The sequence below is a fragment of the Convolutriloba macropyga genome, chromosome 7 (genome assembly GCF_964194025.1).
Source record: "Convolutriloba macropyga chromosome 7, txConMacr16.3, whole genome shotgun sequence".
Classification (NCBI taxonomy): Eukaryota; Metazoa; Xenacoelomorpha; order Acoela; family Convolutidae; genus Convolutriloba; species Convolutriloba macropyga.
Window position 1 is genome coordinate 61,631,831 of NC_134474.1, and position 16,001 is coordinate 61,647,831.

Genomic DNA, 16,001 nt, shown 5'->3' on the forward strand with positions numbered 1-16,001 from the left:
CTTTTTTTGACAAAATGACGCACAAAAAAAGAAATTTGAAAAAAAAAATAAAATCGCAAATTTTTTGAGAAGACCTGTGGTTTTAAAGACATTAAATTCAATATTTTTCACTGCAGTTCAACAAATATGCTAAGTTCTGCCTCTATGGAAAAAGCAACATTATGTTATTAGTAAATCATCAATAAGTCATCAAAATGAGTCTTATGATCAAGAAAACGACAACAAAAAAGCAAATTTTAAAAATTCATAAAAAAATTTCGGTTTTGACTGTAAATGAGGTTTGTCTTTAAAAAAAACGTGATGTGAAAAGTGACTAATCTCTAAGTGACTTGAAAAAAAACAAAAGAAACGTGAAAAGGTTTAAAAAAACAGCTATCAAATAGAATTTGATTTTCTTTGATAGTAATTAAACTCCCTATGACAACATAACTAGCCTTTTTTGTCTTTCGTCTATTGAGAACATAAAATTGTTTGAGTTTGAAGCGTAAAATGTAATTTTCAACCCTTAGTTAAAACTTCAAACCTCGAATACTCCTCTCTAAATAAAAGAAATCCATAAAATTCTCTTTTTTCGAATTTTACGCTGGAAGAGCTTTTTAATGATACCACTCACTTTTCCCTATGAATATATCGATCGGTCAAAATTGACTGAAAAACAACATTTGAGTATATAGTTCCTCCCCCACAAGTGGGGTCGGAACATTAACAACAAAAAGTTATATTGGGGTGCATTAAAATACTGGGTGGGGGAGGCAGAATAGATCCTGAGATACTGTGGACTAGCATATTGCGTAATTTTATATATCAACACTGAGAAAGTTTTCTTTTACAGAATTGGGAGAGGAACCGAACGATATCACCGAGATCCAAGCGAGCATGCGACAGTTAGGGAAGGGGACAGTGTTCAGTGGAATCGCCATCAGACACAAATTCACTCTTGTTGAGTGTTACATGAACAGACAAACAGAAGAACTCAAAGTGTCTGTGAACAAAATTGTGAAAACAGTTGGACAAGGTCTATCCGAGTACAATCTGGCCCACGTGGAAGTTACAGAGTCAGTCACAAGTGAGGGAATCCAGATGGTCAGGTTTGGTTTCCAACAGAACATGATGATAGTTGAGGTTTATGCAGTTGGGATCTTGATCAATCTGAAGTTATCTGTTCCTCCCACCTTCAGAAACAGGACACGTGGACTGATGGGAACATATGATGGAGATACAGAGAATGATTACACTGCATTTGGTAAGTGGAAGAGGTCGGAAGTTGCGGGAGAGTTATTTGGCTAACAGCATGTTTAACGAAAAGAATTGAAACTCTGGTCGAGGTGGCCAGACTGAAGTGACCTCTGATCTGACCATCTTCGAGCGCACACATAGTCTAATCAGAGGAAGTTTTCGAGCGCAATTTAAGCGCACATGGAGTTTCGAGCACACTATAGTCTGATCAGAGGACAAATCAGTCCGGGACGGTCTGATCAGAGGCCCTTTCGGTCTGGACTTCAACCTGGGAAGTGTTTAATTTGCCCATTGGTTGTAATATTGATCTAACATGCGCAATGGTGACAGATCATAATTCGAGTATAATGCTTGCATGTGCATCGGTACAGGCTCCTACGATAAACTTTGGGATCATTAAAAATACCTCTCTCAAGAACGTTTTGCTTAAGTTTCTGTTCATTATTTGATTTCGAAAACTTGCGTGCCTCTACCGCATGTTAGTTAACTATTTGATTAAAGCGTATATAAATTTTAAAATGTTGACCCGAATTACTAGACCGAGAAGAGCAGCCAAGTTCATGAAAAATTTGTTCTCGCCACACAATAAACAATTATTGCTACTTTTTAATCCCATATAAACAAACTTATGCATAGTCTTCAGCTTTTAATGTTTCGGATGACCTAATAAGAGGCCGGACTGGCCACTGCAACCTCCAGGTTATTAATATATGGGTTTATCAACTACCAAAAAATCAAAAACGATGAAGGGTCATATTAAAAAACGATTGACTGAGATTGAAGGGCAAAAAAAGTGAAATTTTTCTTAGCATTTCATCGCTTTTATATTGCACCGCTAACAAATTCTTAATACGAACGCTTGTGCAGAATCGAGTAAACAGATTTAAGAATCAGCTTAATTTCTGAAGATCATGATCATCCTCGTTGCCAATTCCTGTTGCCTTTGCATCCCTAAAATTGCTTCACCAAAAATTTGCGAACCTATTTTCAAGCACAAATCCAGATAAAGTGGAAAATTTGAGCGTGACATTTTGGTTCAAATCTAGCGTGATGAAACTCCAAGAATTCAATGAAGATGAATAAAATTGTCTCCATGACTTATTTGAATTGATTAGATTAGATTTGAATTTCCAGTCACTATAAAAAGTATACAAGTAGAAACCCGGGTTGACCCCATAATTCAAAAAGTTATAAAATTACAACTTCATATTATGGCGTCTATGAAAAGTTGTAATCATAAAACTTTCATAAAATGAAAGTTGTATTTTAATAAATTTTTAGACAAATCAGGAAAGGGACTAAAACAAAGAGAAAATAAACTGTTTCAAAAAGTTAGTGAGCAAAAAATCGGAAACTATTATTTTTCAGTAATACCGTATTTATGAAAAAGTTGTTGGTTCAATGCAGTAAAAGAAGCGTGTGTCAGGCTAACGTTAGCTATGATCTAAAGAGTTTCACAATTACTGATATATAAAATCAGGTTTTGCAATTTCGTCCAATGTTTCTCATAATTCGTCTCTTATTTAAAAAAGTTGATGTGATCCTATATGTCAAGGAGTTGTTGAATGTTGATCATACTATTTTCGTAGTATCTACTATTCATGTCAATTTTAACAAAGTAAAACGTTTTGCTTTGAGGTCAATATTTCAAAAATTGAAACATTAGAAAGGTAAAGTTAGGAGACGCATAAAATACGTCTGTTTTTTATGTAATTTTTTTTCTATTTCTGGACAATTAAATGTAAGCGGTTCAAAGCGATGAAATAAATGTGTGTCATGCTAACGTTAGCTATGATGTAAAGAGTTTCATAATTAATGATATATAAGGTCAAATTTTGCAATTTCGTCCAATGTTTCTCAAAATTCGTCTCTTATTTAAAAAATTTGTTGTGACTCTATGTGTCAAGGAGTTGTTGAATATTGCTCATACTGTTTTCGTAGTATCTCCTATTCGTATCAATTATAATAAACCAAAAAGTTTTGCTTTGAGCTCAATACTTCAAAAAATGAAACATTAGAAAAGTAATGCTCGGAAACGCAAAAAACTCGTCTGTTTTTTTATGTAAAATTTCCTCCTTTTACTTGACTATTGAATCTAGGTGGTTCAAAGAGATAAAACAAACGTGTGTCAGGCTAACGTTAGCTATGATGTGAAGAGTTTCACAATTAGTTATATATAAAGTCAAGTTTTGCTATTTCGTCCAATGTTTCTCAAAATTCGTCTCTTATTTAAAAAATTTGTTGTGACTCTATGTGTCAAGGAGTTGTTGAATATTGCTCATACTGTTTTCGTAGTATCTCCTATCCATATCAATTATAATAAACCAAAAAGTTTTGCTTTGAGGTCAATACTTCAAAAATTGAAACATTAGAAAAGTAATGCTCGGAAACGCAAAAAATTCGTCTGTTTTTTATGTAAAATTTCTTCCTTTTACTTGACTATTGAATCTAGGTGGTTCAAAGCGATAAAACAAAAGTGTGTTAGGCTAACGTTAGCTATGATGTGACGAGTTTCACAATTAGTTATATATAAAGTCAAGTTTTGCTATTTCGTCCAATGTTTCTCAAAATTCGTCTCTTGTTTAAAAAGTATGATCTGACCCTATGGGTCAAGGATCTGTAGAATGTTGCCTATAATGTTTTCGTAGTACCTCCTATTCATATGGATTGCATTAAACTAAAACTTTTTGCCTTGGGGTCAATACTTGAAAAATAGAAAAGTAAAATTCGGAAACGCAAAAAATTTGTCTGTCTTTTATGTAAAATGCCTTCTCATTTCTCAACTATTGGGTTCATACGATTCAAAGTGATAAAACTAACCTGTGTCAGGCTAACGTTGGCATTGATTTAAAGAAATTTACGATTAGTGTTACATAAAGTCAAGTTTTGAAATTTCGTCAAATGTTTCTCTAAAGTCGTTTCGTATTTCAAAAATATGATGTAACCCCATGGGTTAAAGAGTTGTTAAATGTTGCTCATACTGTTTTCGTAGTATGTCCTGTTCATATGAATTGCATTAAACCAAAATTTTTTGCTTTGGGGTCAATACTTGAAAAATTTGTACATTAGAAATGTAAAATTCGGAAACGCAAAAAATTTGTCTGTTTTCTATGTAAAATGCCTTCTGATTTTTCGACTATTGGGTCTAGGTGGTTCCAAGTGATAAGAGAAAAGTGTGTCAGGCTAATGTTGGCTATGATGCAAAGAAATTTCGGATTAGTGTTGTATAAAGTCGAGCTTTGCGATTTCGTCAAATGTTTCTCTAACGTCGTTGCGTATTTATATTTATAATAATTAATAAATTTTGGTTCCTGCGTAATCGCAGCGAAACAGCATTAGGCTACGGCGGCCTGTTCTCAGCTGCCCTTTTTCTTATTATTCCCCACATTTCAGATTGTTCTTTTTATGAGCAGCATTGCTCTTTTTTGTTGACTGTGGCCACTTTTTTTGCGTCTGAAACTTTCACGTGGTACCATCATTGCAGCCAGCATTGGTCAGGCTATGGTCAACCTGAAGCCATGGTTAAGTAAGAGCTCATCCTTACACAGACAGTTTCACAGAGGCAGGGGATTTAACTATCAATAATTGGAGTGCGAGTCACACACCTTACCTCTCGGCTATCACGCAATATTTCAAAAATCATATTTCGAAATTATGATGTAACGCCAAGGGTCAAGGAGTTGCTAGATGTTGCTTATACGATTTTCGTAGTATCTCCTATTCATATAAACTGCATTAAACCAAAAATTTTTGCTTTGGGATCAATACTTGAAAAATTGGTACATTAGAAAAGTAAAGTTCGGAAACGCAAAAAATTTGTCTGTTTTTTATGTAAAATGTCTTCTTATTTCTCAACTATTGGGTCTATGCGATTCAAAATGATAAAACTAACCTGTGTAAGGCTATTGTTGGCATTGATATAAAGAAATTTACGATTATTGATATATAAAGTCAAGTTTTGCAATTTCGTCAAATGTTTCTTAAAAAGTCAATCGTATTTAAAAAATGTAATAGGACCTTCTGGGTCAACCAGTTGTTCAATGTTACCCATACTGTTTTGGTAGTGCCTCCCATCCAGAGAGATGTTATGACTACCCGAGATTTTTCTTTTGGGTCAATACTTCAAAAATTGTTACATAAAGATTGTTAAGGTCGGAAACGCTAAATTTTCTAACGCTTTTTATGTAAAAATTGGTCTCATTTCTTTAATACTGCGTCTAGGTTATTCAAATTGATAGAACAAGCGTGCGTTAGACTAACGTTAGCCATGAATCAAGAAAATTTTGCATAAGTGATATATAGAGTCAAGTTTGTGATTTCGTCAGATGTTTCTCAAAAAGTCACTCGTATTTAAAAAATGTAAAAGGACCTTCTGGGTCAACAAGTTGTTCAATGTTACCGATACTGTTTTGGTAGTGCCTCCTATCAATAGAGATGTTATAACTACCCGAGAGTTTTCTTTGGGGTCAATACTTCAAAAATATTTACATAAAGCAGGTGAAGGTCGGAAACGCTAATTTTTCTAACGTTTTTTATTTTAAAATTTGTCTCATTTCTTTACTACTCAGTCTAGGCTCTTCAAATTGATATAACAAGCGTGCGTTAGGCTATCGTTGGCCATGAATCAAGAACATTTTGCATAAGTGATATAAAGGGTCAAGTTTTGCGATTTCGTCAAATGTTTCTCGAAAAGTCAATCGTATTTAAAAAATGTAATAGGACCTTCTGTGTCAACGAGCTGTTCGATGTTACCCATACTGTTTTGGTAGTGCCTCCTATCCATAGAGATGTTATAACTACCCGAGATTTTTCATTTGAGTCAATACTTCAAAAATTGTTACATAAAGCAGTTGAAGGTCGGAAACGCCAATTTTTCTAACGTTTTTTATGTAAAAATTTGTCTCATTTCTTTACTACTGAGTCTAGGCTATTCAAATTGATATAACAAGCGTGCGTTAGGCTATCGTTGGCCATGAATCAAGAACATTTTGCATAAGTGATATAAAGAGTTAAGTTTTGCGTTTTCGTCAAATGTTTCTCAAGAAGTCAATCGTATTTAACAAATGTAATAGGACCTTCTGGGTCAACGAGTTGTTCAATGTTACGCAAACGGTTTTGGTAGTGCCTTCTATTCATGAGAATCGTTAGGCACCATTTTTTTTATTGGCGTCTTCAATTAAATTTTGGGGCTTAGAATGTTTTTTTTTTTTAAAAATTCGATTTTTTGTTAAATGTCCATCTCTTTGTGCCCTTACAGGCACCTTCTCCCATTGTGCTGTATTTTAATTGTGCTTTGTTTCTTTCTTCTATGATGCGCTATTATATTCCTGGCCTATGCGGGATTTTAGATTTTAGCTATATATATCAAAACTGTTTTCCCTTGTAGTTTAAGAAGCTCATGAGGACTCACGAAAAAACCAAGACTCTTTAAATGCCTCGTTTCTGTTGTTATGGAGAATTAGTAGCCATAGAACTTCATATTATGGAAAAGTTGTAATCATAAAACTTCCATTTATGAAAAAGTTTTAGTCATAAAACTTTCATTTATGACAAAGTTGTAGTCCTACCAATTTAATATGACTTTTTGAATGTATGAAGTCTATGCTCCATAATATGAAAGTTCTATGATTAAAACTTTTTGTCAACCCGGGAACTTCATTGGTACAATCAGCGCTTAAGAGACACTCAAATAGGTTGGAACTTGTCGAGTGATGTCTTTTTACAAAAACCATTGACCCAAATGAAGCCTAACATGAAGAGGTTTTTTGCTGACCCCGGCCAGAATGGATTCAAAGGGAATTGGTTCCCTTGCATGTAATTATCCCGAAGTTTATGCAGAGAAGTTGAAAGTTCTGAAGTTCTGTTTCAGAAAGCTTCTTGAGGTTTTAATTATTTCGATGTCTAGTTTTGCAAAGAAATGAATAACGTACGTACTCAAGTTACTAACAATTTTTTAATGTTTGTTGTCATTTTCGCTTGAGTTTAAGACCTGTTTTTCTAACAACTTGACTTAAAAGATTTTTTTGTTCAAAGTTGCTAATCCCATTATTTTAAAGTATTATGGTGGTATGGGTACTAATCTGATGGTCTTTTCATAGGTCCAGATCTGTACGAAAATCTTCAGGAGAAGAAAGTTAGCATGTGAACAAAAAACTTTTACATAATTTTAATCAAATCGTGATCAGATAACAAGGGCTTGGTGTCAATGGAAAAAATTGTCAACGCAACCGAGACGCTTTGAGTTCCCAATCAGAACGATATTTTCAATTTGCGTTGTAATGACAGTGTAAGCTTCTGATCAACTCCCAATACAGCAGAAGCTTTGATGCAACTCTTAAACGCTTGTTATTACAAAAAGAGATGGTTGACAAACATAGCTGCATGATTAATTTTTATCAAGATTGAGAAATTATGAAACTGTGAAGCGAAGCCGAGTCTTTGTTTAATTTCAAGGGGAGGAGTATAACCACCATTTGAAACTGCTATTTTCAATCAACTGTCATTTTAACATTTGAATACTCATCACCACACTCCTGTGTAGTTGAATAATCTATATTTATCTGCAGTGTTTTCTCGCAAATATTCTCATAACAGCACTGGGGAAAAAGAGCAGTGGCGGACAAAATAGTCTACTCCGAGATCTGAATTTTGTCACTGTTTCATTTTTTGACAATTTTCATCGGGCGCTATCAAGTTATTTTATCGATACGATATTTTATCAATAAGTTATACAACTGTTGTTTCTGCTAAAAAAAATTTTTGAATAAATTTTAAGAGTTGTATAAGTTTTATTTCCTACTGAACAAAAGATGTATAAGTTTTAATAAAAACATAATCATGTTTGCAATCCCGCCCTCTTGAGGGCATCGTAACTACTGGTTGTCGAATTGTAGGTAGTTAACTTTTTGCTGATTACTCGCAATAATCCTTTTTCGCTTTTTTAGACGGCTCTGTCATGAACACCACTGCCGATCTGCAACAAGTACATGACATCTTTGGAGAATCCTGGAAAGTATCTGATCAGAGAGACTGGCTCTTCTCAACTCAGGAGTTCATCAATGCCATTCAACAGGACATCGAGGATGACTTCGGATTCTTACCAAGTTATGAAATGAATTTCGCCAGCGAGGATTTCAGGAACCAAGCTAACATTGTAAGCTGTCTTGTTAAACAAGAACTGAAAACTATTGTAATGATAAGTATTTTTCGGTCTGAACAAATGATAAACCGACAAAATTTTGAAGCTGGTTCTATACAAATTGGAGATAAAGGCGATCACATGAAGGAACTACTGGGATTTTAAGCTCAGCAGCAGTATAATTAGCGGTAGAAAAATTGGGGGAAGTTTGCGTAAAAAGGCATGTATTTTTAAGGAAGCGCGGGAATGCCTCATGCAGTTTGTTTGTAGAAAAATTTAATTTATTTTCCGACCCCCACTTTAGTGGGGAGGGAGGAACTATATACTCAACTGGGTTTTTTTCCGACCCCCACTTTAGTGGGGAGGGAGGAACTATATACTCAACTGGGTTTTTTTCCGACCCCCACTTTAGTGGGGAGAGAGGAACTATATACTCAACTGGGTTTTTTTTGTTCAGTCAATTTTGGCCGACCGATATATTCATCGTAGAAAACTGTGAGTGGTATCAATAAAAAGGCCGTCCAGCGTAGAATACGAAATTAATTTTTTTTTCGATTTTCGTGTTTTACAGGGATTTATCGTGGTTTAAAGATTTGTGAACATTCGACGGTTTTTGTTCACATTTTCAGTAATTTTTGCTAAAATTTGGCAACCTTGCGCTAAAATAATTCCAAATAAGTTAAAATTTTAACGGCGGAGTGTTGTTGTTACCGTTAGAGATAGAAAAGCGTCGCTGAATTGTTTGATTGAAGATTTTTTTGGCTAAAACTTTTGCTAAAATTTTCAAAAGTCGAACTTTTTTCATCAAAAATTGCACAAAATATGCTTTTTGGTCCACTTTGTTAAAGTTTGCCAAACTTAGTGACCTAGAAACTTTAACACGGACTCCCTAATCTCAAAAACAGCACAATTTTTAATTAGGTGCCGTAGGAAAGTCATCTGGAATTGAAACTTTGCCGTTTTTTGCAGATTTAACTCGATAATTATGCAAAATGCATCTTTTTTTTCAATATTTATAGAATTCCACTCAACAATTGTTCTAATTCGCAAATTTTTTGGAACACTTGGTCGGTTTTCTAGGCACGCGACAAAATTAGGGTGAGGTTCGATAATATCATGGGCTCTTAGAATCAGTGACTTTTTGGTTTTATTTTGACGCAGCCTTTTTTCAAAAAAATTTGCTTTTGTTCTTTTAAAGTTTATTTCTGACAATATTTATTGTTCAGGGCTCCATTAAGGACAGCTCCGATTCACGTAAACTGGAGGACGATTGTAGATACAGTTAGTTTTCAGAGAACCAAAGGGTTTTTATTGCATCGAGGAAAAGTTCTAATAAAAATTACCTGAAATCTTGTCTTTTGCCTTCAATTGTTATTCTTTTGGCAGTTTAATTTTTAAGTTTAAGCACTCAAAGATCTAAATATCTTCCCCTCGAGATGCAAGTGAACCTTTTCTCTTCATTCGGTTGTCACCTAATGTCTCTTATGTTATTGAATGTATTTGTTTTAAGGAAATTTCCGTGATTTTTTTAACTTGTCAATTTCTTATATTATTTTAGTCATCATTTTGCTTATTCTCAGTAAGTACAGGTCAACCTTTACTCCTTGTAGAATAAAAACTTTTTTGTGGCCAATTGTTTTTTTGGAAGGTTTTCTTGCTTTTGGTACTATGAGTTTTCATACAAACTTTTCTGATTTTTGTGCACAATTGCCCATTTTTGCTGTTTTTGTTTCTTTTGTAAAATGTCACATTGTTTATTAATCTAACTGTAAAAAGCTCTACAACATCTAAAACTGAACATGTTTTTAGTTTTTATAACATATAGTTTGAAGGGCTGCAACACGGTTCTCTTGCAGAAATTGGTAGAGTTTTTTTTAGCCTTTATTTGTTGTTAATTTTTGTTATATGCCAGATATTGTTTAATTAAAGTTCTCATTGACCAACTATAGATAAAAAATTTAACTTAAATAACTGATATTGGTAAATAACTAAGGGTTGTTTTGACTTTCGAATTAAATATCTAAAAAAAAGAGTAATAGTATTCTTCAACTTATCCCTTTTTGTTCTGGTTTGCGTTTTTCTTCGTATTTTACAATGTTGTATCATTTTCGTAAAATAGCCTAATTATTTAGAGCTCTTTTTAAAGTTTCGTTGAGTCAAAAAATAGTTTTGATGTTGTTTAAACTTTTTAAATGATGTCTTCAGGGCTTAGACAAATTGTTTCAGAAGAATTTTTTGAAGTTAAGATACTTTTCAGTTTTTGTGGTTCTTTTTGTTGTCATTTTTTGATAATCGTTTTTCAAAAAGATGTTATAATGATCAAAGGAGACACAAATGAAGATGTTATATTCTCGCTGTTAATAACTTATAAATTTAATGGCTTCAAAACTGCGGTTTCGTAAAGTTGTTTGTGAAACTTATTAGTTCAGCTTGTATTTAATGTTATTTTATAGTCTTATAATTTAGTCTCATTAAAAACAGTCGCAATTTGTTCTCCGAGGAGTTGCAAGACAAACTGTCTACTCTTTTAGTCGAAAGCTTTTGTTGGCTATGAATTTTGAAAATATATGTTTTTAATAAAAAAAGAGATAGATTTTTGAGATCTGCCAATTTTATTTCTGCTTAATTGTAGCTAATCATCTCTATATACAATTCACTTCCTTTATCTTTTAAAATACATTTTGCTCTTCATAACGGTTTTATTTTCCTTAAGTTGTCTTTCTTCTTGGTACAACCAGTTTTCATAAAACCAATTTTCGCGATTTTTGCACATTTGCCCCTTTTTGTAGGTTTTTGTTTTCTTTGCAGGGTATCACAATAGTGTGCGTTATTTGGCTTACCAATGTTGTCAGTTGCAAAAAATGCAAACGAAGATTTTTTTTGTTTTTACTGATCAGCTTAATGTTTAATTGATTGGGGGTACATCGTTTTCGTGCATAATTTTTCTTGCAAATTTTTCGTTTTTGCCTGTATTTGTCGTTTTTTTGTAGTCGTATGACCTATCCTGGATAATGAAAGGCCTCATTCTCTCTATTGAGGTATGAAAGACTCTCTCAATGATTTCATTTGATTCGTAATGTTTCTAATAAGTTAATAAGTTTGAATTTAATTCTTTTTTATATAAAAAAAGCAATGTTTCAATAAACTTTTGCCGCTTTTGCTCATTTCTAATCGACTTGTCGCCAAGTCGCATAGAAGAGAAGTCCCATATTTTGTTACAAAAAGTACCGGCCAATCTTCTTAGTATAAATTTTATCTGATGCCATTTTGATTTGGTTATTAGTGGTTTTCAAAAAATGGACAAACAGTTTTGGTCGTAATTAATATTTGTAACTATTTGGTTTTTATTGCCTTCTTTTCTGGTAGTCATATTATGGTGGTCACAGGTCTCATAGGCCCTCTAGAGTAGTTTGTTTTATTCTTTTAGTAGTTCGTTGAACGATATGTTGATATGCTAATTTTTTTTATCTCTTCCTCATTTGGTAGACAATTAAGTGAAAAATGTAGATGAGCGGGGTCGGAACTTAATGTGCGAACACACATTACCGAGCCTCCTTGTTCTATCATCAAAAGTCTTCTAAGATTCTAGGAATAACTTTGCTCTAGGAATAATCTGGATAAAAAGGTTATTTTCAAATGTATATTTCAAAAATTATGTTTCATAGAAATAGGACGACTTGGTCTTACTGTTGTGCTGACATTTTTCAATTGAAAGCGCAAAATATAAAATGAGAGTTGGGCACGATTTTTTCAGTAGCAGTCATCATGATATACTGATCTAGAAAACAATATACGAAATGGAAACAAGTTAAACAAAAAAATAAGCTGCGAGCAAAATTTTTTTCCTATTGTTGCTTGCGAAGTGCATGAAAATAATATATTGTACCTTTACGGCATGAGATGATCATCAATTATGAGGAAAAATGTGAACTAAAGTTCGCTTCAAAAAATTACAACAACAGATCGAAAACATGATTATGCATTGTGTTTTTTTTGCAATAAAGAACAACTGTGAATCCCATGACATGCCAAAAACAATTTTTGTTCTATTGAAAAAGAAATCCCCTTGTCATTGATCATTCTATTATTGCATCACCTCTAAATAGTCCTTCAGTTAAGTAATTCTATCTTAAATTGAAGCAGTATATGTGTCAGCAGCCCCATCTATTCAATTAATTTAGTAGAATACAAACTTTTCAATATCAGATCAAACAAAGTGCGTCAATTGTTAACCTTATTGTACACTTTAAAAAAATCAAAAAGTGCTATGTCCCAAACACTTCATTAAAATAGAAAATGGGAATTAAATTTATCACAGATTTATTGCTCATGTTTCGTCTCATTTTGCAAAAACTTTCTACTTCTAAATATATTAGACAAATGTAACCGTACAAACAGTTTACCGCTGACTAACGTGACAAGCTAAAAATAATGAATCTTGGTAGAAAAGAAGGATTTTTCAACATCTTCAAGCCACCAGGCTAATCATTTATCCGGGGCCACAAGCCTGCTTTTGCTTGTTTGGTTGTTTAATTTTATCTTAAATCCACATCAGATGTCAAAATTTCTGAAGCGCCTTAGTTTTAGTTGACCGAAGCACATTAACTATATATTTAGGATGACAATAGCCTGACCAATGTTTGCTGCAATGATTGTACGACGTATAGATTTCAGACACAAACATCTGGCTACTGTCACCAATGAAGAAAAATGACAAAAACCACTCTGAAATATGGGTGTGAACAGTCTGAAACAATAATAATAATAATGATAATAAAGGCAGCTCAGAATCAAACTATTGATCTGTTAGTACAATAAGTAATTTGCGAGACTTTTATGCAAGTACTTACCAGTTGTCTTTTGTTTTTTCTAATGGCCTTTTATGATTAAGACACAAAAATGTCCGAGCTAATACTCGGCAAAAAAGCTAAATCTCACGGCAATTACGAACTTTGAATACTTGCTCTATTTTTGCAAAGAACTACAATTAGAGACGCCAAAAATTGTAAGTCTACTCATAAAACTTTGCAGTGACTTTATAAAATCTAAAAAGCGAGTCTCAAAACTCTGACTTGCAAATGAAACCCTTATCTCAAAGGAAGATCGGTTATTAAAAGCGGTTGTTTTGCCAAATTCTCAGAAGAATAATTGAGACAGCAGCCTTTAGCATATCAGTTATTTGCTAAAATTTTGCAAGACCGTCCAGCAAAACCATCCGTTTTCCACAAGGATCTCAATTCACTCTGAAGGATGTTTAATTAAACTCGGAACTGCATTAGTTTACCAATAATTTTTTATCTTTCATTTTAGACCTGCAAAGGAGACTTGGCTTGTATGCGAGATGTATCTCTGGTTGGCAATCTGTCAATTGCAACAGCCTTCACTGCCTTCCAAAAAGACATCCAAACAGCTCAACTGTGGAACGAAGTTGCGAGACTCAACGAAGAGAGCTTCTTTGCACAAACACCCATTGTCCGCCAAACTGACGATATATTGGAGGAAATCGAAGAAGAAACCAAATTACTTATCATTATAATGGGAAGCCTTTTTGCTTTTATCCTCTTAATTTTCCTAAGTGTCATAATCCGCCAAGGCTGCACCCAAAAACGCACTCCAAAAGTCACTCCGCAGAATTTGAATTATCGCTTTGATCAAACTTCGTTTAACAATGCTTTTGGATATATCCCGAAATTTGATGCACAGCCTTTCGATAACTTTTACGGTTCTCAATTGAAATGGTGAAAGTTGATATTGTAATAGATGTAACTTAAATTAACATTCCGTCATCTAACTAGTGCTAATTCAGTTATTAGATTATATCTTTCTATTTAATATCTAAGCGCAGCTCGAAAGTTTAACATCTCGTAACACACAGTCCGACAATTCCAGTTTTTTTAAATCTCACAAGTCGTGTAGCAAATTTTAACGACATTTCAATAAAAATTGTTTTGTTGGTCGCGGCCTGAATATGGATTTCAGTTCAGTACCCGCTGCGATTAACTTCAAAACTAAGAGGAATACCCTAGTCCATCCAAAACCGACGGTAATCTTGCAAGATAGTATTTAATCATATCAGAGCCTCTCAAGATACATGCCATTCTTGCAAGAGTTTTACACGATAACCGTTTTTCGGAAAGTTTTGCCGTCATGGGTGAAAATCTGGCAAGCTCTTGTAAGATGCACCTCGGAGTTGGACTAGGGCAAGCCGGACATTTCTTGAAATTGACTTGAATCAGATGCAAGAATGAAGAGTTAGCGAAACTGTTCCAATATGTCCTCGTTTATAGATTGTTATTTGTAAGCGTCCGAAAACTGTCAATATCTCTGCTTTTACCAAAAGAAAAGGACTTTAAACTTCATATCTCATCACCTTATAACGAATATAGTCAGTCAATTTTCACTTTACACTCTCAAAAAATTTGTCTCCAAGAGATGCGCTCGAAACTCCTGCGATTAAAGAGTTACTATAACTTGATTAAATTGAAAACAAAGAACTCAAATTTTTCATAGAACTGGCCAGCGACTTCATTCGGTTCAAACAGAGCAGACCGTATATATAAAATGAAACGTTTAAATATTGGCAAAGCTAATTGGGACGAATTTACGATCAATTTTAATTTTCCAATGTCTTCCTTTGACTCAATTGACAATATTGTCGACTCGTCTTACCGTAAATTAGAACTAGCGTCTTCTATTGCAATTCCACTCAAAACCTCTAGAAGAACCAATGCGCCTTTTTACATGTACTCTAACAGTATCCATTTAGAAATTCAACTCAAACAGCTTTGAAAAATACACAAAGCCCAGAGAAAAACTCACGACTTAGAGAAGAAATATCATTTTCTCTAAAAAATGACAGGAACCATTGTTGAAAAAAGCAAAGTCTGGTCAACAAACGATGCATATAATTTAATGAGACAAATAACAAAACAGCCAGCTCTGCCTGAGAAATGGAAAAAAAAGTTTTGGGTACAAGAGCCTTGCAGAATGTTTTAACAGTCATTTCGCTTCTGTTTTTGTTCAAGACGATTCTGAAGTTGTTATTCCATTTAAATAATGTCCAGAAATATTTCTTGATGACATTCAGTTTAGCGAAGCGTTTCTGAGCGAGGAAATCAAATACATACGTAGTGGTGCTAACTCTTTTGATGGATTCAGCCCAATATTTTTGAAGTCTGCTTTACCGTACATTTCGAATCAACTTTTGTATATCTTCAGTTGCTGTGTTAGCATATGTGAGTTTCCCAGCTTGTGGAAAAGAGTGCATGTACGACCCCATTTCAGAAGCGGTAGCCTTTTAGATATCAAAAACTACCGACCGATTGCCATGCTTAGCTCCTTGTCAATGCTATTTGAGCGTATGGTGTAAAAACAGTTCTCGATCTTTCTGCAACAAAAACTTTGCGTAGAGCAACATGGTTTTAGGAAAAATCATTCAACCATCACTCAATTACTTCTCTACTGCAACAGGTTGTGTGAGTTACTTGAAGCAAACAAAATGCCAATGACAGTGTATCTAGACATAGCAAAAGCCATTGATACCATCAATTATAATATCATACTTTTAAAATTATGTCGATTTGGATTTGACAGTGCTTGCTTGAAATTTTTTGCGTCATATTTAACT

The 16,001-nt window shown here is 33.9% G+C and overlaps 1 protein-coding gene across 2 annotated transcripts in view; it reads left to right on the forward strand.

Annotated features, from left to right (window-relative positions):
• Positions 1-14,193, forward strand: part of LOC142342426 (defecation cycle abnormal dec-7-like) — a 42,648-nt gene extending 28,455 nt beyond the window's left edge. For both annotated transcript variants that reach the window (XM_075393747.1, XM_075393748.1), the window contains exons 6-8: positions 833-1,243; positions 8,181-8,389; positions 13,685-14,193. In XM_075393747.1, coding sequence (XP_075249862.1) covers positions 833-1,243; positions 8,181-8,389; positions 13,685-14,116 — 1,052 coding nt within the window. In that variant the 3' untranslated portion in view covers positions 14,117-14,193. The remainder of the gene's footprint in view (positions 1-832; positions 1,244-8,180; positions 8,390-13,684) is intronic.
• Positions 14,194-16,001: the final 1,808 nt, after the last annotated feature.